The 23,793-nt window shown below is 25.4% G+C and overlaps 4 protein-coding genes across 5 annotated transcripts; 3 read left to right on the top strand and 1 right to left on the bottom strand.

Moving 5' to 3' along the window:
• The first annotated feature begins 1,995 nt into the window (after positions 1-1,995).
• On the top strand, positions 1,996-4,392 carry LOC112694559 (enhancer of mRNA-decapping protein 3). 2 transcript variants are annotated; one of them, XM_025570067.1, is made up of 6 exons: positions 1,996-2,338; positions 2,400-2,560; positions 2,842-3,144; positions 3,324-3,477; positions 3,551-3,768; positions 4,044-4,392. In XM_025570067.1, the coding sequence occupies exons 1-6, from the start codon at positions 2,178-2,180 to the stop codon at positions 4,364-4,366; spliced, it is 1,320 nt and encodes a 439-aa protein (XP_025425852.1). In that variant the 5' UTR covers positions 1,996-2,177; the 3' UTR covers positions 4,367-4,392. The 2 variants fall into 2 exon arrangements, with proteins under 2 accessions (XP_025425852.1, XP_025425853.1); XM_025570068.1 differs by having other exon boundaries at positions 2,213-2,304.
• Positions 4,393-8,527: 4,135 nt separating this feature from the next.
• On the top strand, positions 8,528-8,977 carry LOC112694454 (52 kDa repressor of the inhibitor of the protein kinase-like). The gene has a single exon (XM_025569917.1). The coding sequence runs from the start codon at positions 8,528-8,530 to the stop codon at positions 8,975-8,977; it is 450 nt and encodes a 149-aa protein (XP_025425702.1).
• A 4,283-nt stretch (positions 8,978-13,260) lies between these two features.
• On the bottom strand, positions 13,261-19,142 carry LOC112694493 (nicastrin). Its single transcript, XM_025569969.1, has 13 exons — positions 18,944-19,142; positions 18,774-18,878; positions 18,564-18,687; positions 18,121-18,388; positions 16,552-16,696; positions 16,261-16,491; positions 16,004-16,203; positions 15,719-15,900; positions 15,015-15,168; positions 14,718-14,942; positions 14,511-14,607; positions 14,221-14,416; positions 13,261-13,298 (listed from the first exon to the last, which is right to left on the bottom strand). The coding sequence occupies exons 1-13, from the start codon at positions 18,990-18,992 to the stop codon at positions 13,274-13,276; spliced, it is 2,001 nt and encodes a 666-aa protein (XP_025425754.1). The 5' UTR covers positions 18,993-19,142; the 3' UTR covers positions 13,261-13,273.
• A 663-nt stretch (positions 19,143-19,805) lies between these two features.
• Positions 19,806-23,793, top strand: LOC112694491 (protein maelstrom homolog). Its single transcript, XM_025569966.1, has 3 exons — positions 19,806-20,088; positions 22,163-22,764; positions 22,829-23,793. The coding sequence occupies exons 2-3, from the start codon at positions 22,164-22,166 to the stop codon at positions 23,728-23,730; spliced, it is 1,503 nt and encodes a 500-aa protein (XP_025425751.1). The 5' UTR covers positions 19,806-20,088; position 22,163; the 3' UTR covers positions 23,731-23,793.

Below are 23,793 nucleotides of genomic sequence, written 5' to 3'. Positions count from 1 at the left end.
CCAGATATAAAAAACCTTTCAACCAATATGAAGCAAAAGATTAAACAATGATAATTTAATATTTTTTTTACATTATTTCCATTTTTACATAATTTTCTACATTATAATCATTAATTTTTCATTTATATTTTGTTTTTGTATTTTGCTGTGTTAATAAAAATAATTATGGCACGGCTGAAATTTTTTTTATTTGAATTATGTCATAAATTGGCACGTTGAAAAAATCCTATTTGCCATCCCTGTTGTAGATCGTTTAATGCTTTTTGCACATCAGATACAGATTTAGGATTCGAAGGGTTTTTTTCCAAGCATAGTAAATATTTTTTCGTATAGCGGATAAATCAAATATAGTGAAATCTGTATTAGTTATGTTGTTATTAATTTCAGTTATAATAATTTTCCTAGGACGAATAGGTACTTATGTCTTCGACAGCCACACGCTTGCTTGCTGTCGTTATATTTTATATTGCAATAGTTGAACATTGTTCGTGATTATGCAAGTCTATAAAATTAAAATCATTTATGATTTGATAATATATGGATTTTATATTACATTTAACACATTTTATTAAAATAAAAATTAATGTTTGCAACCATGCTTTTTAATAATTTTCCCACATTGAATTAATATTTTTGCTAGACATATTTTATTTAAAAAACGCCACCATTCAACATTTTTAGAAGATGTATACACCAAAATATAGTTATGGCCATTTTCAACAACCATATTCTTCCCTCTTGTGCTTGTCGAGAACGCCATTCTTACGATTTATAATTCAAATAATTAATAAATTCGAGAATATTATTTAGTGTAACGTAACGAATGTTTGATGAAATCACACTGCGATCGTTCTTTTGACGAATATCGATACCTATGTATCCGATAACGGAGTACGATAATATCATAATAAAACTGATATAAAACTTGTTAATTTATCAATAATATACAAAGCTTTAAAATCTATAGACTTATAAAAATAACTTTACTATACGTTATAGATACGACGTCTTTAAAATATAAGAATTAACCAAGTCGTTAATATAAAATGTTTACACAGGTAAATTTGTCGCAAATTAGCTGTGTTAAAAACATACATTTTTTTATTTTGGCGCAAATGGGCTGTACCCAAAACGAATTCATTTTTTTTGGCGCAAATGGGCGATGCTCAATATAATATACTGATTATTTGTTTAATCCCCCCCCCCAGATTTTTTTCTACTGTAGTGGCCAAAATATAGCGGAGGGGCACATGGTCCCTTTCCCCCTGCGGGCGCCCATGATGGTAGTGGTAGTGTTTAAATGTAGGTGGGTGGTCTGAATTAATATGTACACTCCTAATATCAATTGTCTCAATCCGCTACTGCTTCAAATTTCTTCTTTTTCTAAATTTATCGGCAGTTGGTTCTACTTTCTGTTACCGGCACATGATGGGGATCCCATTCTTCGTCGTTACTTTAAATATATTTTTCTTCATTCGATTAAATCTTGATTATGGAATTTTTTATCAGTTTAGTGTCTTTTTGCAATTTGAAGAAACTCAACAAACTTTAATCTGCATGTCTCAAGACGATAATGGGTTACCAATCTTAGATTAATAAAAAAATAAAAAGTGATTATGGCATTGAAGTAGGTGAAAAAAATATATTGCCCTATGTTTCTGTATCCAGTTTTAATTAAATATATGTAAAAAAAATACTTTTGTATCTAATATATATAGTATACCTGCTGTAAATAACATATTTAAATAATTAATCAATAAATATGTATTTTAATATACATTTTCAACACTCGCATTATTTTTTTTCCCCCTTGAAAATTCTAACACTCACTAATTCGAAAATCTAAATTGAAATATAATTTTCAGCTTGATTTCTTGAATTTTGAATTACAGTTTATTGCTCGTAGTAAAAAAAAAAATTACATTTATTAATAACATGGTTGCACTGTGGCTCTGATATTATTATCAATTGTCAACCAATTATTTGATAATCTGCTTCAATAACTAAAAACCACGATTATAGATCCTATCTAATCGTAACTATCCTATCTATATTCGTGCTAAAAACCAAATACATATTTTATATCAGACAATCTGGATAGTGAATGTTTTGTTGTACGATGTTGAATAATTTTGTCTAATAGTATTAAAATAAAACTATATTATCATTTAAAAATAATGGCAAGTCAATATAAAGGGTGTTGTGTGTCCATAAATTGTGTGGATGGTTCAGTTGTTCAAGGTGAAGTAAACGGAATGTCAGATGACAATGAAACATTAATCCTTAAACGACCATTTAAAAATGGTATACCACATATAGAAAATGAAATTCATATAAAGTAACACATTTTAATAACCAAATTTATTAGACCTGAGATAATTGTTTTGTTTTTTTTTTAGGGCATCAATGATAGAAAACCTTAAGATTATTAAAGCACATTTAGAAAATGAACAAACTGTTATTAATCAAGGAACTAAAAACATTAAAAAAAATGTGTCTGTATCTAAACAAAATAATTCAAAGCAAAAAAATAAAGCTAAAGTTTCGAATTCTGAATCTGGTTTGTAAATTAGAGCTTTAATTGTATAATTGTTGAATTTGAACAAATTAACCAAATAAATGTAATATTTTGTTATAACAAGTTTTTAAGTAGAATTTTTATTTTTATTTATAAGTATTATTTTATATAAAAGTAAATTGTAATCATAGTTATTTGTCATTTATTTATTTAAGCTAACTATTCATAGATTATTTAAATGTATTATTGTATAATTGATTTAAAAATAATTTGTACAATATACTATTAAATGGTGCATTAAATGTTTACAATTTATTTTTTAGAATCATTGCTAACATCTCAACCATTGCAACAATCACAGAATTTTACAAATCATAAAGAACGAAATGATGCCTGTTTTGGTGTATCACTTGATACAATAGTTAAAGAAGATTTTGATTTTGAAAAAAATTTGGCCTTATTTAATAAAAAAGAATTTTATAACAAAATTCATAAAAAACCAGATCTTGTACCTCATGAAAAAGTAACAACTAAATATAAACATAATGAAAATGTATTACATTCAACTCCAGTGAAGTTTAGACAAGTTACAGTTCCTTCACCTGCTATTAATGAATATATAACTGGTAAATTTTTCTATAAATATGTGTACGCAGAGTTATAATATAAATACTATACATAATACAGAATATTATAGAAATATCTGAAAATGTTTTTATAAGTGGAGTGTAAGGAACAGCACTTCCAATTACACCTTTTATATATACTTATATTAATAATGTCTCATTATTATAATCATTTATAGATGATGGATTAGTTGTCCCAAGTATAACTTCAGAATTACGATGGAAATTATTTAATCTGGTTGAAGAAAATGGTCTTACATCTGGACGTCAAAATGAGATTATAGGGCGAGCAGCAACTGAAATGGTTTTACAACTTTTAGGTGGAGGTTATAGGTAAAAACTTTGAAAATATATTTACAATCTAATCTGTTATCTAATTAGCTATAATTTTTATTTATGAACATAGATTTAACCCCAGAAATGAACATCAATGGCCTCGTGTAGTTGTATTGTGTGGCCCTAATCGATCAGGCGCAATGGGTGTAAATTGTGCTAGACAATTAAGTAGTTATGGTGTACATACTGTTGTGGTTCTGTCTGAACCAGGACTTTATACTCCACAGTTGGCTAATGAAATGGCTTTGTATCAATTTACAACTGGTACGCTGATTACCAGTGCAGCAGGTAATTTGTTATATGATACAAAATAATTCTGTTTATTAAATTATTGTTTGTGCAATTTTAAAATCATTAAAATATTCATTAATAATTTACAATATATTTACTTATTAAAGCTAGGCTATAGCCAAAAAGATTTCTATGTTGTTTTTATCTAAATGATTATAAATTTACCTATTTTTTGTTATGTTAAAAATGTATAATGTCTTTAATAAATTGATAAGATCTCAGAACTCAGATATTGAGATAAAAATATATATAAATTGTTTTCAAATTTTTAGAGTTACACGGCTTATTAGATCCAGATTTTGTAGTTGTATCTTTGGCTGATGAACAAACTGAAGCTGTTTCTCGAAATATTACTAATTGGGCAAAATCTATTAGATCACCACTGATGGCAATAGACCCTCCATCACAAGGAACACCATCAATAGTAGTCAAATATTCTCTTGTACCAGCTTTACCTTTATCTTACAATGAATCAAATGGTAAAATTTATCTTTGTAATATGGGTATACCTACTCAAGTATTTCATTTTGCTGGTATCCAATACAAATCACCATTTGGTTCCAAATCTGTAATACCTTTACACATAAATGAGTGAATTGTAAAATTAAAAGATTTATTTGTTTTTGACGAATCCTAGACAATGATTTTAATTTAAGTAATTATGTTTTGTGTCCCATTTTATTTTTATATATTTTTTTTTTTTATAGTCTTTTAAATTGTGTAAACAAATAATATTCAATAGTTATAGATTTTAAATCATTTTAAATCATGGTTTATATGTATACAACGAATATGTCAAAAATTAGTTTAGCTCAGGGATGGCCTACCCCTACCCACCTTAGAAAGTTTGAAGCCTGCGAGATTTATCAAACATTTACAAAAAAAATTTATTTTTGTCCCAATAAAATATTCTATAATGCTCGGACAACACGGAATCTGTACTATTAACAATGTAATAGAAACAAACGGTTTAATTCATCAACAAAATTTTTTCCCCAAGTATTTTCGATGGACCATGTTATACAACTAGTCATAAAAACAGTGAATTTTATTCAATTACATGCGCTTCCGCACCAAAAATTTGAAGAGTTCTTGAAAGAATTGGATTCAGAATATGGCGATAAAAACAATAATAATTCATTCTGTTTATTTAAATTAATTTATACACCTAAACTTATTTTGTAATAATAATTAATCCTGTTTAAAATGTTTACTCCAGTTTTTATTGTATTGGGTCAAAATTCTAATATAATTTTGTATATGTAAATTTATGTGTAATTATATATATTTATATATATATTATATATTATCTTATATATTATATCTTAATGTATTTCCTAAGTGACACATAAGATCATTTGGGTTGGCCATCCCTGGTTTAGCTGTTTCATTTTAATGATATATTTTTATATTAAATTTATTTTGTATTTCATATTGTTCGTTAAAGTTCCCCAAAATGAATTCTTAAATGTTCTATATATTGTATGTCTTATGTGGATTTATTTGATTTATTAAAATACAAATTATATTAATAGTGTAATAAGTAAGTATAATTATATATATATATATATGAATATATTTTTATACAAATTTTTATTTATATTAATTTTACTGCCAATTTTATTTTTATGTACTTTTTTTTTTTGTACTTATTCAGTTCTTAGACAATGTATTCAAACATTTTTGGTATTAAAATTTTACATATATATATACATAAATAAGTACACTATTACTGTATCAAATAAACAATCTATCCCACCTTTATATTCTATGAATATATATTTATTAATTTAATGATAATTAACGAGTATTGTGATAATTGATAATAATGCACATGGCTTTGTGATTTACAACAAGATCAGTTATTTTTAATATGAACTAATGAAGTAACTTTAGTAAATGAAGAATCAAATGAAGTTACTTTATGAGTTTCAAAAATCATGTAAAAAGTTGGTGTTATCCATTTTAATTTTGGATTCTAAGTGAAACGAGCTTTACATGATGTGATTTTTAGATTCTGAGTGAAGCAAAGAATTTTATGGTTTTACAAAAATGTTTATTTTTTTTCTGTAAACACGTTTTTGAATAGTAATATTGGTTCAAAAATTTCACCTAGCAATTTATTATATTCGAAATCAGTCTATGGCGATACTTTAAAAAGGTAATTTTTCCAATATCTTAATAATTTTTCCAGACGTGTGAAATGTTGAAAAACGTAGTAAAATCGATATAAATGAATTGTAAAAGAAACTTTCACTTTTCAGAATTTAGTTTAGTCATAACTAATGGTGTTCCTATGTCGCAGTGGTCAGCAACTGGTCCACACATATCTTTTATACGGCCCGCATTAAATTCCAAAATTAGGAAACGCCATTGAATATCATATCATTTTTTCGTATTGTCTGGCCCGTGAACCCATTTTAATTTGTGAATGTGGCTGAAGGGTCCAAAAACATTGCCGACCACTGTCATAGGGTATGTACGCCGTATATTCTCAAGTCTCAAGCACTTCGCGGAAAATTAGTTACTATACCTAATTAGTTTTACAGGTTTTAATTTTAACCTTGTTTTATAATATAGGTACGTTGAGTTTTTCCTTGGTCGATTTAAAGTAATTATTAACAGTGTGGGGAATAGATAATGCAAAATTTATCTAGACAAAGATGAAAGATGGTATGTCTAAGTTCATCTAGATAAAGATAAAAGATAATTTAATTTAAATCTAGATAAAAAAAAAAGATATTTTCAAAAAATGTTATTTTTTGGTCAATATTTCATATTTTAATATTAACTATGAAGACTCAATTATAATCATTATTATCGTTTTTAATTAAAATCACATTTTTAATTTAATTAATTAATTTTAATAAAAATTGAACATGAGGTAACACAAATTTACATATGTATAACAATATAATAAAAAAAAAACCATACGAATACGAAGCTCGTATTGCTCAACACTGTCAATAAATATCGACCGGCAACACGACAGCCGTATCACTGGCAACGCATGTTGCTACACGTTCGCAACAGGAAACATCGTGTTGCTTCGGTGTGAGAATATTCTATAGAATACAATATTGTTAACTTAAAAAAAATTTTTTATGTATTCTGTATTCATCCTGTTACGTATAGAGCAATTTTCATTTTTTTTTTTTATGTTACATTTTAGTGATTAACTATCATATTGCACATTATATATAAATACTGCTTAATGATACACTACATTACTACAATAAACATTAAACACCTAGGTACCTAAGGCGGCTCTCACACCGGAGCAATAGGCAACGAGCAACTAGCAATCGTCGATAAGCAATAATATTGCTAATTGATTAATCTCGTAGAAAATAATGAATATTCTCACACCGAAGCAACACGATGTTTCCTGTTGCGAACGTGTAGCAACATGCGTTGCCAGTGATACGGCTGTCGTGTTGCCGGTCGATATTTATTGACAGTGTTGAGCAATACGAGCTTCGTATTCGTATGGTTTTTTTTTTATTATATTGTTATACATATGTAAATTTGTGTTACCTCATGTTCAATTTTTATTAAAATTAATTAATTAAATTAAAAATGTGTGATGAATCCGCGTTGAACATAAAATTTGTAGAATACGTCGAACAGTATCCATGTATTTATGATTTGGTATCACGTTTTGTAATACTATGTTCAATTAAATTCAAAAGTTGTTTAAATGTATCTGGGCTCATTCTATAACAGCTTTTGAACTGCAGTGGATGAAGTTTAAGTTCATCTGCATAGACATTTGCACCATATTTTGCAAGCTGTTTAAACGCTGGGTTAATCCAATATTTACGTTTTTTATTTTTTATTTTTCTTCTTCTTAAATTCCACCAGAATAATAAAATATCGTCTTCATCAGACGATGACATGGTTGCTACTGCGTTGCTTATATTTGAGAGCTAGGGGCAATACGTATTGTCTGTTGATTATTGTTAATTGCTAGTTGCTCGTTGCCTATTGCTCCGGTGTGAGAGCCGCCTAATAATATTAATTTGATGATTTTCATTATTCTATAAGTAGTTACGACTCTACGGGTTCCAAGAGTAAAGTATTGACTATTCAGTGTGTGAGTTACGTGTGTATACTAAAATAAAATATATATTATAATAATAACTATATTTGGAACTTCCATGGAAAAATAAGAAATTAAGTTTAAAAATACCAAAGATATTTTTCCGACATGAAAATACAAACAAAATGTCATACCAAGAAATAATAATTACTTATTAATAATACACGAATTATAATTATAAATACAAAATCAATATATATATATATAAAAAAGTCGGGTTAGTTACAGAATTTATAATTCAAGAACGGCTGGACCGATTTTGATGATCTCTGATTTATTTCATTCGTCTCTATACAAGAATAAAAATAACTCTAATCTTGGCGATAATTCAGACAATTATCTAGATAAATAAACATTTTATCTTAGATAAGTAATTAGATAACTTAGCGTTATTTATCTAGATAAGATAAAAGATGACAAAAAATCTATCTAGATAACAGGCGCGGATTCAGGGGGGGGGGCTATGGGTGCTCGGGCACCCCCTGTCGCCTTGGCCACCAACAAAATAAATTTATATTATAAATTATGTTATTTCTTATTTTTCAAAATAATAATAATAATAATAAATAATATCGGTTATTCCGTTATCGGAATTTAAATAATTTAATATCAGATATAAAAAATAGATTTTTAGGTCACGGACACGAAACGATTATGTATTTACAATATTTAATACCATTTTTCCTACTTGAAGATACAGATATCGAAAAAATTATTAAATCGGCCAAATTTTATATCGATGATCTAATTGGCTCGATAGAAGAGGTTAGAGGTGAAGTTACTTTGTGGAAACAATTTTGGAAATCCCAATTAGATAAACCTAAAACTGCTATAGAAGCTTTGACTCATGCATCTGAATTTTATCCTAATATAAAGGAATTGCTAAAAATTATTTGCGTTATACCAGTTACCACTTGCACCGCAGAAAGAATATTTTCCTCACTTCGACAAACAAAAACATATTTAAGATCAACAATAGGAGAGGATAGATTAAATGGACTTATGCTTCTTAATATTCACAGGGATATTAAAATTACTCCAGAGGAAGTTATTGAAGAATTCAATGAAAAACACCCAAGAAAATTACAGTTACAATATATGTAAGAAATTATTGTTATTTTTAAGTTTATATTTAATAAATACTGATGTATGAAAAAAAAGTTAGCACCAATAAATCAAATAGAAAATATTAATTTAAATAAATAGAAAGGTGTAACAATCTTTTTTTTTTTGAGCACCCCCTGTCAAAATTTTCTGGATCCGCGCCTGCTAGATAAGTCCCAACATTGATTATTAACGGTGTACAATGTATTTACGATCTCTCAGTGATAATTTATTCAAATAATTGTAATTTCTATTTCTGTAAAAAATAAAAATGTATAAATTTCAATTTTATACTACCCAATACAGGGCCGTATTAGCTCAAAGGCACTATAGGCACTGTGACTAGTGTCTACGAAAGTAAAATGTGTATAAAACATAGAGTAAAGAATGTTAGTAGAGTAAAGAATGAAAATGTTTAATGAATAAAATTATATACAATCTGTACACGTTAGCACAACAAGTAAAATATTATTATGTATAAATTATACACATATAAACGTGCACACTGGGAGTGCCGAGTGTGTTCGGACACCCCATGAAACGTTGTAAAATAGGCCCTACATTCGACAAGCTCAGAGTAAAAGTTCCGTATTTTAACCGATGTTGCTCGAATTAATTCAAGTTTATTCTAAAATATTTGGTAAAAATTAAATGGCATTTAGTAATCAGAAAAATAAAACTAAATTTTCTAAATGTTCGAACAAAAACTTATTATGATAGTAAAACAGCTATAATTTACTACAAAAATATATTCAAGGAAAACATATTCGTTGGGACTTATAAGCCACAATATTAAAAAAAAAAAAAATTAAGTTGTGTTTAATTATTTTTTACGTTATAATCTATACATTTTACGCATTTTGTTAAAATAGGGCCCAAAATTATAATAGGTACCTCCTGAAATACAGGTCTGCGCACGCCTATGATTATACAGTATAATATTTCTCGTATATTTACATACAAAGTTCATTATTGTAATTTGATATTACTTATTGAAATCAGATTGGATACATCATGAACCGATAAAATGATGAACGCTCACATACAGTCATACGACGGTGTATGATGAATTGAACCCAGATTATTGTTTTGAGTATTTTAGGAAAATAGTAGAAAAAATATTAGAAAAATAATATCGTTTACGTAATATAAATAAAATAATAATAAACTGCAGACAAATACACACACATGCACACTCTATACAAATTGGTAAATTTACCGTAAAAATGGAAAGACGAAAAAAGCTTATTAAGATTAGACGAAATATTTAATTTTTTTAACTGACAAGAGTTTAAAAGATAAAAAAATACAAACAAAAGCAAATAATTTAGTTGAAGCCTATAAAACTGATTTGGAATCTGCATCTTTTAATGAGTTTTTAATCTTTTAGAACTTTCAAGAAATTGGAATGTCTGTCAATGAAATGTTAATGAAACAAATAAATACCAAAATGGTAACAAGTTTTCCAAACGTAAACGTTGCGTTCAGGATATTTTTATCGATTTTTAAGGATTTGAAGGAAGATAAAAGATAGTTTTTAATTTTAAAGAGGATTAAAAATTAGAAGTGATAAACTATTGGGCAAGATAAATTATCTGCATTATTGGCACTTGCAATTTAATACGGATTGCCCCAAGAAATCGATACCACAAAAGTTATTGAATCATTTACTAACAAAAAATGTCGCTAAAAAGTTTTGTAACTGTAAAGTTATATTTAAGAAATATACTTCACTATAAGTATTGTTATTTTCTTTTGTTTTATTCTTAAATACGAGAGATAAAGAAATATGTAATATGGTATAAAATAAGTTATTTTTTTTATGATTTCTGGCAAATTAATTTTTAACAGTTTAGATTTAATTTTTATGTTGTAAATATTTTTGTTTTTAATATCAAGATTCAACGCTTCCTCTTTCAAACAGAAGGTTTCTTAATTATTTAAATACTAGATACCAGGATAATACAGGCCTATATTAGCACATAGACAATAAAGGCACTGTGCCTAGAGACTATGGTAGCGTTAATACGAGCCTGACCCAATATATACTACTCTTTCCTTCACCACCGACTAAATCATAAACATTTCCATATTCAGACCATATTCAGACATTTGTCGGTAGAGTATACTCTTAATAAAGTTGATGAGTACATCACTAATTATAATTCCAAATGTAATGTATCTAGAAACTTGAAACTTTCACCTTACATCAATGACATTTATTTATCATAATTGATTACATTTTCAAAAAAAAGTTAAGTACTTTTGATTTAAATATAGAACATTGAAAATAACTAATTTTTTGAAAGTTTTATTGTAATAACATTTTTATTTTAGATATACAGACTTGAAAATTTAATATTACTATACTCATATACTTACATAATAATACTGAAAATATTTAAAAAATATTTTTTTTTGTCTTTTATTTAGCTAGGTATCAGTATAACTATTTAGATCAAAAATTACAATAAAATTAAAATTTTAGTAAACATAATAATGATTATATAAGAAATAATAATTACATATTCTAATATGTTAAAGGGTGTTTTTGAGTTGTGGTCATGGGGGGGAAAATTATTTTTCTTCAATACAAACTTAAAAATAATTTACATTCCATTACCTACAGCTCTTGTTCCTGTTATAATGATAAGTTATCATTGTAACATATTCCTAAAAAATACAAGCCATTGAAGGGGGGGTGAATGCTCCCTCCTCAAATACGCCCTTGAGTAGAATTTTATAGTTTTTTTTTTTTTTTTAATAAATATTATTGCTTAATTTTAATTTTTTTAGTGCTTATAATGTTTTTAACTGCTATAAGTTCCGAGCCCTGGTTATGAGATAAAGATTAGATAAACATAATAATATAAGTAGTATCTTCTTCTTCTCCTTCACCTTTCTCACAACTATTTAGGGTCGGCCATTTTTGTCATAAACCTTCATTCGTTTCGATTTTTTTATATTCTCTTCGCACACACTAACAGCCTTCATATCATTCTCAATCGTATCCAATCATCTCTTTTTTGTTCTTCCTCTTCCTTTTTTCTTTTGAACGTTTATTTACATAACCACTCTTACTGTATTTGTTTTTTCTCACCTGATCACATACCCAAACCATCTTAGTTTATTTTCTCTCTTTTCATTATCGACGCTACAACAATACTGCCTCTCACATATTCGTTCTTTATTCTTTCTTCTCTTGTTACTTCAATCATAAGATTACTTAGATTTTTCTGTTTTTAATTCAATGCGTCTATCTTCTATTCTTAAAATAAATTGATGGCTAAAATATTGCGATGAGGAAAGCAAAGAGAAACTAACTCATAATACTCCCATGCTAAAGCGATGAAAATAGACAAGAAAAGGAATATAGATACAAACAATAGGAATCGGAACCCGGAATCCGGCAGGGGAAGGAGGAGCAGGGCTCCCCAGGTCGTCATCCAGCGAAAACCAGGCCACGTAGTTAATAAAAAAAAATCATACTAGAATAGGTACTTGGAACGTAAGAACTCTTTTGAGTCCCGGAAAACTGGAAGAGTTGAAACAACAAATGAGAGAAAAACAGTTAGATATTTTAGGAGTATGCGAAGCAAGATGGGGTGACAATGACGATTTCTGGAGCGATGACTTTAGAATAATACATAGCGGATGAAAACAAGGAAAAAACGGAGTGGCATTGTTGTTAAACAAAAATTATGGAACATGCATAGAAAATATTTATCACATAAATGATAGAATACTTATGGTTAGAATTAAAACAGCCCTAGCAAATTCGACCATAATACAGGTATACTTCCCAACATCTAATAGTGACGAAGAAATAGATTTTTTTTTTTTATAAGCAATTCCATTTCAATTTATCAGTGTTACAAAATTCAAAATTATTACCTCTCAAAGAAAAACACTTATAGAATAATTTTTAAAAATGTACATGTATCTTTTAATTTTTTATTTTTATTTACTACAAAATTGTAAAAGTAATGGTATTATTGTACAATATTTATACTCATAGATTATTAATTACATCATATTTAGGTTTTTAAATAAAAATATATAAATTAATAATTGATAAAATATAATACCTAGTTCTATAGTTAAAGAAATATGAAATTATAAAAATAATGGAATAAATACTTCGTTTTTAGAAAATAAATTATTGAAATTAAATGTTATTACCAATGTAATGTATAAATTAGTGAAATAAAAAACGCAGTATATATTTTCCATTACAGACAATCAAAAATATTTAAAAAAAAATCACAGATAATATAACAAAAATATTACTTGTATTCAACAACTGGTAACTGAATCGGCTCTGAAAAGTAATTTTAATAATATTAATTTATTTAAATATTTTGGATGATTATTTAAATACAAATAAATAATATAATAGAAAATATATAGAACAAATGAATTAGTTATATCTACAGATAATTTTAACAATAAAAATAGTATTTTTATTAAAATAATATTTTCTTGCATACAGTTAATAAAGAAACTATTAATTAAAAAAAAAGACAAGATTAATATTGAATACAATAACAATAATTTTCTAGAAAAAAACCAAATTAAAATAAGATATGAAGCTATAGACATGAGCTATAAAAAGATTTGTATTTTTTTGTATAGTATAAAAAAAACCCATAGTAAATAAAAATTAACTTAGTTAATTTAAAATTGTAGAAATATTATCTAAATAGATATGAAATTTTTGCAAGTCTAAATATTAAAAAAAATTTTTAAACTTATCTTAATAGGTAAATTAGTGTTAATTTAAGATGATGTACATAAATAATATGTCTTATAATTTTGCATTTAAGCAGTTTTAGCAAAAATGTATAGCAAATGAGATTAATTCCCCCAGTAAATTTTAGATAGCTAATAAAAATATATGATTTACGCCAAATGTTTATAAATATATTAGAATCACTACTCTCAAACAACTAATAAATTCAAAAGTATAACATGAAATAGGTAACTTTTTCTTAACAGATTTAATTTGCAATTTTTAAGTTAGGTAAGTTTTTATTTTTAATTTAAACGATCAAATATATTTGTGAATTTAATAGTATGGTAACCCGCATGATGAGCATTTCACTTTTAAATAAAAGTTATTTCTCTCTAAATTTTTAATAATTTTATTACCAAGTAGTAGTAAAACCTTAAGTCTAAGTAAAATTATTACGAAAATATGACTAGTGTATATTATTAATAGATAAATATAGTTTATATCTTACTCTTGGTTATTAAAATAAATCCCAGATTGAGCATACATTTTTCGTGTTATAATAAAAGAGAATAAAAATATTGCAACTCCAAGAATAAATATAATAATTTGTAATCTAAATGATTGTCTGAGAAACATACGAATTTGAACTTCATGCCATACAGATTCTGTCCATGTAGAATACTCCGGTGATGATAAATCATAATCTGAAGACATTGTCAACAAAACATTTCAAAACAATACAACATAGCGAATAATTACATAAATTACACAAATATAAATTACAAATGTTATACATACCCGGTATAATAAATGCTGGACTAACTGCATCAGTAAAATTTGACGTTGTTAAATAACATGCATTGTAATTTCCATTTAACCATACAGATAAAAATCCCTTTAAATAAAAGTACATAAGTACACAAAAAAAATAATAATCAAATTCCAATATAATAGTATAATTAATACATAATAATTTGTAAGTATAAGAAACAATAAATTACTTACTGGTTTTGTTTCATAATCAATGCAATTTTCTTCATTTTGAACTTCCGTGATCTTCTTGCCAAAAGAAGCAAACAATAGTCGGGAAAGACTAGTAAGTGTATTAGTGATCAAATCTATACTAATATAATAGTTAGGAGGATGGTCCGGTAATAGTAGTGGTGATGTCAATGATTTAAATAAATCACAATTAATAGACTTTACATAACAATCTAATAATTTAGTCACCTGTAATAAAAATAAATGTAATTCAATAAAGTTATCTCATATAGTATAATATATATTCGTTATATAACTTACATAACTAGTATTTACTTCCTTTGAACCCTGGTAAGGGTTATTAGTTATAAATGTATAAAGTGAGTAACTTAGTGAAGTTGATATACTGGCAATAGTTTGAGAAATAACATCATATTTTATATTACTAGCATCATCCAAAATACTATGATAAAATCTATCATACAAATAACCAAATTAATTATTATTTTAGAGAACAATATTATGTCTTGAATATATATATAACAATCAGTACAAAAATTAAAAAATTAATCATTGAATGTATTTATAGTAAAAACATATAAAATGAGTAAATAAAACAAAAATATAATACAGTAAAAATATTTTGTAGGTTAATTTTTTGGTTGTATTATTTATAAATTTATAATTATGAGCATGTCAATGAATACAAAATATATAGAAAAAGAAACATAAAACATAAAAAAACAAACTATAATTAAATAAAACCCAACTAATAATTATAAAACTTATATTAAATATTAGTTACAATAAATTTTATTGTTTAACTAAATTATTAAAATAAAATACTGAACATAAATTATTCCATAATCAGCTTTAAGATCAAAATTATTTAATTACTTGATTTAAAACCAAATTAAAAAATAATTCCATCAGGAATATAAAATTTTAACAATTAGATTATAGAATACTGAAACTATATAATTTACTTAAATCTATAGAAACTATTTTTAAAATAATATACATACTCATTTTTAAATTTGTTGTTAAATCCTGTCAAAAGAACACCTGGAAAATGAGGATCTTTTTTCAAAAATGAATGCAATGATGCAGGTGGTACGGACAAGCTTTTTGATTCATAAATATTAAATTCGTCTTTGGTAAGACTTTTATTGAATATATTCATGAAATTTTCTACATTTTCACTAACCTAAAATATAGTAAGTATGATAAAGCAGAAATATGAATCTAAAATTAGGTATGCTTATTATATTAAACTAAGAATATATATTATACAAAGAAATAGAACTTACATTATATTTAATTAATCGGTGAAAAACAACTTCTTTCTCATAGTGTATTTGAGATAGTTCTACAAAAAGGCCAATATGATTTTGTTGAAGTTTTATTTTATCATTAGGAAAATTTTGCATGTACATGTCATAAGCCACTCTACTAGATCCAATGTAATTATATGCTTCTCCATTAAATAAAATAAACATAATGTTTTTTGCTAAAAAAAAAAATTATACATAAAAATAATAAAAACTTTATATTTATATTAACTTACAGTAATTTTTAGCATAATCATAAGGTAACATTTCAGAAATTAAATTAGCAGTAGCCATTAATGTAACAATTGATGTAGCTGTTGACAAAGCACCAGGGGCTAAGTCTTGAAACATAGATGTAGCATCTAAACGTGCAGCAACAACAGCAATGGAATGATTTGTTGTATTTGGTTGAAATTCTTTAAGAGACCAATAAACATTTTTATCGCCCAATACATCACAAAATTTAACTACAAACATCAACATTGATATAACATTATTTTGAAACATAATTATAACTGTTTATTTACTTGGTCTTATATTTTGATAAGACAGTATAGTTCGTCTAATACATGTTTTTGAATCTACTGCAGCATACATATGTGATTTTAACTCAAGAGCACATAAAGAATGATCATTTTGATTATTTAAAGGTAAATTATGTTTTTTAAAACACTGGAAAAATAATAGTATTTAACATATAAAAATTATACTTAATAATTGGTCTTAATATGGTGAATTGATAAATTTTGTGGATATCATTGTCTGATGTACTTGCTTAAGGAAAGATGACCACCTCAGTTCTACGCAGTAATGTCATACTTCTACATACATTTGTATACTAGGTTATAAATCAATTAAAAAAAAAACATGCTAGATATATAATTTAATATAATTTAAACATTAAATCAGCCTGAGTATTAATATCAATCAATACTAATTAATTTCATGAAATATAAAATGGTCAAGTTAATTTAAGTTGATGGTATAATAGTGTTGTATGAATTATAACATGAATGTATTATAAAAGAAAGTTTTTTGTTACATATTAGAATTTATGTAATATATTATAAGAAATTAATGTTACAAGTACAAGCATTTTAAAATTAAATTTGAAAGCCAAATCATTTTTATTTTAACTAAAATAACTTGTTTGTATTTGAAAATAAATATATCTAGGTAGTGTCAAACTGATAGTAGAAGATTATAGGGATTTTAACAATAACCATAACATACAAAAATATATATTACTTAACAAAATAAATTTTTCTGTATTAAATAAAATATACTACTGAAAGTCTTATACTGATTGAAGCAAAAATATAATTTAATAACAAAATATTTAATATAATTATTATTGATTAATGAATTGAAAGTTGTACTGATTAACATCTTATACATTAAATATTTCATGTTTAATTAAAATAATTATTTAAAAACCAATAAATTAATCCTTTACACAGAGAAAATTCAAAATGTACCACAAAATATACCAATTATCTAATTTAATCCCCATTTAATTAAATACTTAAAATAGAAATATAATTATGTTTATTAAATGTAAGTATTTTAAAATAAAATACAAAATATTTATCAAAGAAAAAAAGTAATCACTAATAGTTCAAATATTTTATGTAATAAATTAAACATCAATTAAAGTAACGTGATTAATTTTATTTAGGTACAAAATTAGAGAGGTTTTTTCTCTTAAAAATTAATTAAATTTCATCTCCAAAAAAATATGAGTGCTTATCTAAATATAACAATTTTAATATTTATTAATTTATATTTATATTTTAATATTTATTAAAAAAAAAAAAAAAATTGAAGTTAAAAACCTATCTTAGATATATAAAACCATGTAATATTTGTTAAACCAATTTAAATTATATAGTTGCATTTATCTAATATTTATCAGTACTTTAAACTAAAAATTTATTTGGTGTATAAAAAGTTTTATTAAAATGTTTTGTTTTGATATTCTATAAAACAAACTTTCACAATAAGTATCTTCCTGTTACAAATGACTCAGTCTTTTATTAATATATGAATTCAACACATAAGATAATATTTTAATTAAAAAAATTGATTATTCTTACATCTATAATTTCTTTGATAGCGTTTTGGTTGTAAACAACAAATATAGGGAAGCTCCAGCTTTTTAAAAGAATGTCAGTACCATAAGGGTTCCAAGGTTCTGATGGACAGCTACTTATACCTGAATAACGATTGGGACATGTATCTTCAGGGCTGAATCCATTTTTTAGTAAATTATCATTATTAATTACTTCTTGATTAGTCCCATTCATTAATAACATTATTCCATTTACTTTATTAAAATTCTCTTCAATTAGTTGTAAAACCTTACTGCAAAAAACATTCTTAAATTTAAAATTTTTTTCAATAATCATAATTTTAATAATTAACAAAATTATAAATAACAGTTGAAATAAAAATTGAAATGTCTCTAAAATATTTTAAACAGTTTTTTCCTAAATAAATGATAATTATACCTAAAAATATAATTAATAATATACATTACTTATTAAACATTTTAGGTGTTAATGCTACTATATATGGATTAGCCATTCCTTTATTTATTAACCAATCTAAATCAGTTAAATTTGCTATCAAATGCAACGTTCCCACATTTCCAAATCTTGAAGCTATAAAATATAATTTAATTAATTTAAAATTAAATTCATATATTATTTATATATATATTTGCATTTATGTGTTAAATAAAGCTTACAAGTACAGCCAAATTGATTGGTACCATTCAATCTAAGGAAACAAGGGTTACTTGCAATGATATCTGTATACATTTGATCTTTAACTGAAAGAAAATTTGAGAGAGCTAAAACAATAATATTTTGTATAATTAGTTCAATATTTCGAAATAAGATTGTTAAATGAACTTACTAAAAGGCGCATAATGTAAACAAAACAACAAAATAAAATATAAACTCATAATTTCGTTTATAAAGTTTCAGTCAACAAATATAAAAATTTGAAAAAAAAACTAAAATAGTGAATCACTAAAGAACAATAAGTAAAAAAAAAAATATTCTAACTACATTTTTGTACATCAATATGATTATGTCCACTGCTAAAAAATTATGCTAGTAATTTGAAATAAAATTTAACTAATATTCCTACTTTTGACTTTGAATTTTTAATTATTAATTAGTAATAAAATGATCACCAAAGAAAATCTGACAATTTTAATTTGGATTGTAAAGATAACACATATTGATTATAATCATAATGAAAGATATATAGCATTAAGTTTATCTTAATCGTGATAAACAATATAATGTAATATAAATAATAAAAATAAATATAACCTAAAATAATTAAATCAGTTTTCAACAATATTTGGGGTATATCTTAAACCGTGGTTTTAAATGCAATGTTAACGCATTTTGTAGTAATATTTGAGCTCGTTATCACAAACTATAACATTAATACACATATAAATAAAGTTATCTATCATTATTACTAAAAGATTACATAAATATAATTGTTCTGTGATATTACCAAATTTGAGGATCATTTAATTCAAGGTTTTAAAATATAGGACCGTGATTTAAATATATATATTTTCTGTAACCATATTAACTATAGCCGTGATAGGAATACCTATATATAGTTTTATATATTTATAGTTAATATTCTATCCACGGTCTTGGAAGAAAAGATTATAATTATAAGGTCTATTCCAAGACCGTGATTCTATGCAAATATTATGGTTACATTTCTCGGTTTGAAATGGTAACCACCCTCGAACATTGTTAGAGGCATGACATAATAAACATAATTTGTTACTGGTAGTTTTCTTAGAACTATTTACAATTTCATTACAATCTCTACTTGAACATTTAACATGATTTTGTATCTATTTTGCTCACACTGGGTCTATGGTTGTTCAACAGACCACATACCTTTTTGAACGTTTTTTTAACCAAATTATCATAGTTTCTCTCAATTTGTTACTACACTTTTATTGTTTACATAAAAATAATTTATTTTTTACTGAACTACAGCGGAAAATCAGTGTTTACAGGCAAGTATTTTTTTTTTTTTTTTAATAATATTTTACTATTATATAAACTAATAATTGAGGAAATACACTAATAGCAATTGAAGTAATATCGATAATTATTGATCTTTTGTTATTTAAATTGCAATTGGTTGTTTTTGAGAATTTGTATAAAGGAAAAAATAGAGCTTTCATATTCTCATATTGCATAACTGCCTTTTAAATTGTACTTTTTACAGAAAATATATCTTAGCCTAGTCCTTGGGCTTTCATTTTTCTCTGTTATTTTTTCTCCATCACTTTTGCTATTCATAATACTCAAAAATTATTTTCATAATATCTAACCACACGTGAAGACAGAAGTAAATCAATACATATTCTCTATAACTCTGCTTTTAACTGTACTTTTAACACTTAACTGTTGCTTCTATAATTTATTGGAAAATTGATTTGTATATTTTATTGAACTTTAATTTATTTGCCATTTACCTTTTTATTATTTATTGATTTAAATTTATTATATAATTATATTTTTATTAAATATTCATGTTTTAATAACAAGACACCTTTTTTTTTTTTTTATTCTGAAATATATACAATCTAGGTATAATAGAATATAAAATGAATAGTAGAGCTGATTTACTGTTGACTGGACAGCATTATAAAAGGGGATGTCTAGTGGCAATACTTCAAGAAAAAGATTATTATTTTAATTACCTGTTTGAAAGATTTCTTAGCATTTACTCTAATCAGCGACAAAAAACATTGCTTATGAGTGGATTTATGTGATTGTGGATGTTAATCTTTTGACGCGCTACTGTGTATTACATGAGTAGGCGCGTGTTGTACTTTATACTACAGAATGCTTTTCATATATATTTAATTAAAATGAAGGATAAATAAAAAAATTTTAATAGAAATATTTTTTTGTAACATTTTATTCCTATTTATATAATATTTTTTTATAATTTTGTATGATAATTTCAATATAATTGTTGATAAAACACGATTTTTTTTTTCTATTTCTTACTAAATAAAAGTAACACAATATAAAATAATACATTATAAAATAAATAAATAATCAAATTATTATAATAAGATCAGGCGCAAGACATATTTCGTTCGGACGGAGTTGACTGAAATATACATCAATAATAATTTGAAAAATACGTAAGACTAGACAACAATTATTAAGTGTTTATAACATATACGTCATTGTAGAATAGGAATAATCCCAGTATTAATCGGGATTCGTAGATAAAAGTTTTGTCAATAAATCTATAATAGTCGTACAAATTGCGCATACACGCCTGCTGAAAGGTTAATATAAGCATTTTTGTACATGTAAATAAATATGGTAGTTATTATTAGTATTTTTATTGTGATTTAGCACATAGTTACTTACATACCATTGAGTATCAGAGTTGAGAAAAAAACTTATGGTTTAGAAAGACTGGATAATTTTAATTTTTTTGACTAATCGTCATTCTCAAATAAATTGTATGTATAAAAGAGTGCTGAAAATTAAATTTTTAAACTTTAAAAGTTTTCTGATGTTGAATATTTTTCTTATTTAATGTGACTAACCAAATATAATTTCTTGTCTAGATGAAATATTCAAATATTTTTAGACAAGACATTTAAAAGAAAAAAATGTATTCAAAGAGTTTGAAAAAATATGATTCTACTAATTAGAAGTGCATCAATTCATGCATCACTTTCTGCATTATAATAACATAATTAGATTTAATTATTGAAAATAAACATTGTGCCTTTAAAATTGTTTTGTTTTATTGATATTTGTACATGTTTTTCATTAATAATGCTTTATTAAGATTGTTTAGTAATGGTCCACAGACTAAAAAAATTACAATACGCAAAAATGACTAATATATATATTAATTCACAATTACATTTAAATTATATAGTTTAAGTGATTTCAGAATTATTTTAAAAATTAAAATGAACTATGGAGAATTAATTATTTGAATATATTTTAAAGCTATTGCTACTATCATAATATACTTTATTTAAAAAATCAATCACTAAAAAAATTCATTAGTTTTTTTTTAAGTTAATTATTTTAAAATATTTCTAGGAATGGCACCAAAAAAGAAAACGTACAATGCATTCTCAGTATTTATGATGGAAACTCAACAGAGGTTAGCGAAGACAGGCAAAAAAATGAGTATGGCTGACATGCCAAATTATTGTAAAAAAGAATGGGAAGAGATGTCTGATGACATGAAAGATAAATATAAAACTATGAGTAAAAATATGAAAAATGGATCAAAAATTGAAAAATACACAACTCTTGGAGAAAAAGTTAAAGATGTTCAAAAACAATCAGAAGAGAGTAAATTACAAACAGAAGCTATGTATTGTTATATTGAAGAGTTGGTCCGTTTACATCATGACAAATTATATCTGCCTAAACAAACATTCATTTTGATTCATGTAAACCCTTATTCATCAGAGAAAGAAGGCTTTTATTTCCCTGCTGAATTAACTATGGCAGAATTTTCTTTAGAAAAAGGATTAATTCGTAGGTTTCATCACTTAATTGGATTTGATGCAACTAAGGCAAAAGCTCCAATCGCTTGTGCAGCAGATATTAATTCTCATGCAAAAAACAATCATTTAATTGACATATACTCTAAACTAACTACTAATTACACCGGTTTATTATTAAAAATTATAGGTAAGTATATGCATAAACAATACTATATTAATCTATTTTTACTAAAATGTATAAACCTTTTTAGGTTTCATAATTAACAAAGACGTCAATGAGGATATATTAAATGATCAAACTTTAGATATGCCTCCAATATTTACTGCACATACTTCTATTGGAAATGAATTAATGATAACAACTTCAAGTTTATATCAGCTGTACCAAAGTGCTGTGAAGTATCCAGAAAGAGATGATTTCAATAACCTTATTAAAGTTTATCATTTGGATAAATTATTCATGGAACTAAAAAATGTATCTTATAATTTTAAAAATCCTAACGATGATGACAAAGCAATACCTTCCGTTGCAATAGCAACTGATAATTTGACAAAAGATATGTTTAATATAATCAAATCAATTGGTTGTACATTTCATGAAAAACTTGAATATGCTCATGTTTGCAGTAATTTCTTTGTGTGTAAATGGATTTATATTCTTTCTACTCATTGCTGTCATTATTTTAATATCGAACTAGTTGCAGGTAGTCATTTTAATTTTGATTTACCTAAAGCAGAAATTCAAATTTCAGACGATTTTGATCAACTTAATATTAGTAATAATTATTTGTTCATGAATGAGTCAATGAATAATTCGCAAGATATCACTGCTAATAGTTTCCCATCTCTTGATAGTAAATCATCAGAAGTTATGCACCAACCTGTTTGGAATAGACCAGTTGAACAAAAATTAACTGCACATAATAAAACAATTTCAAGTAAAGATGACAAAGACAGTTTTCCTCCATTGAGCTGTTCTCAAAGAGACATTCCAGAAAACACTCCTACTATTGGTAAAAGCAGCTGGTATAAAAATGCAGGTCGTGGTAGAGGTATAATAAATACATGTCAAAAAAGTAATGTACCTCAACCAGATGAAACTTCAAGGAATACCAACCTGGGAAGAGGATCTAATGTTAGTAGAAAAAAATGATGAAAATGTGAAATGAATTAAAAGTTAAATTATCTTTTAATAACTTAGATAAAAATATTTAAT

This window comes from Sipha flava, unplaced genomic scaffold, assembly GCF_003268045.1.
Source record: "Sipha flava isolate LNK unplaced genomic scaffold, YSA_version1 130_pilon_pilon, whole genome shotgun sequence".
NCBI classification, from domain to species: Eukaryota; Metazoa; Arthropoda; class Insecta; order Hemiptera; family Aphididae; genus Sipha; species Sipha flava.
This window is presented reverse-complemented; position numbering and strand designations above follow the sequence as displayed.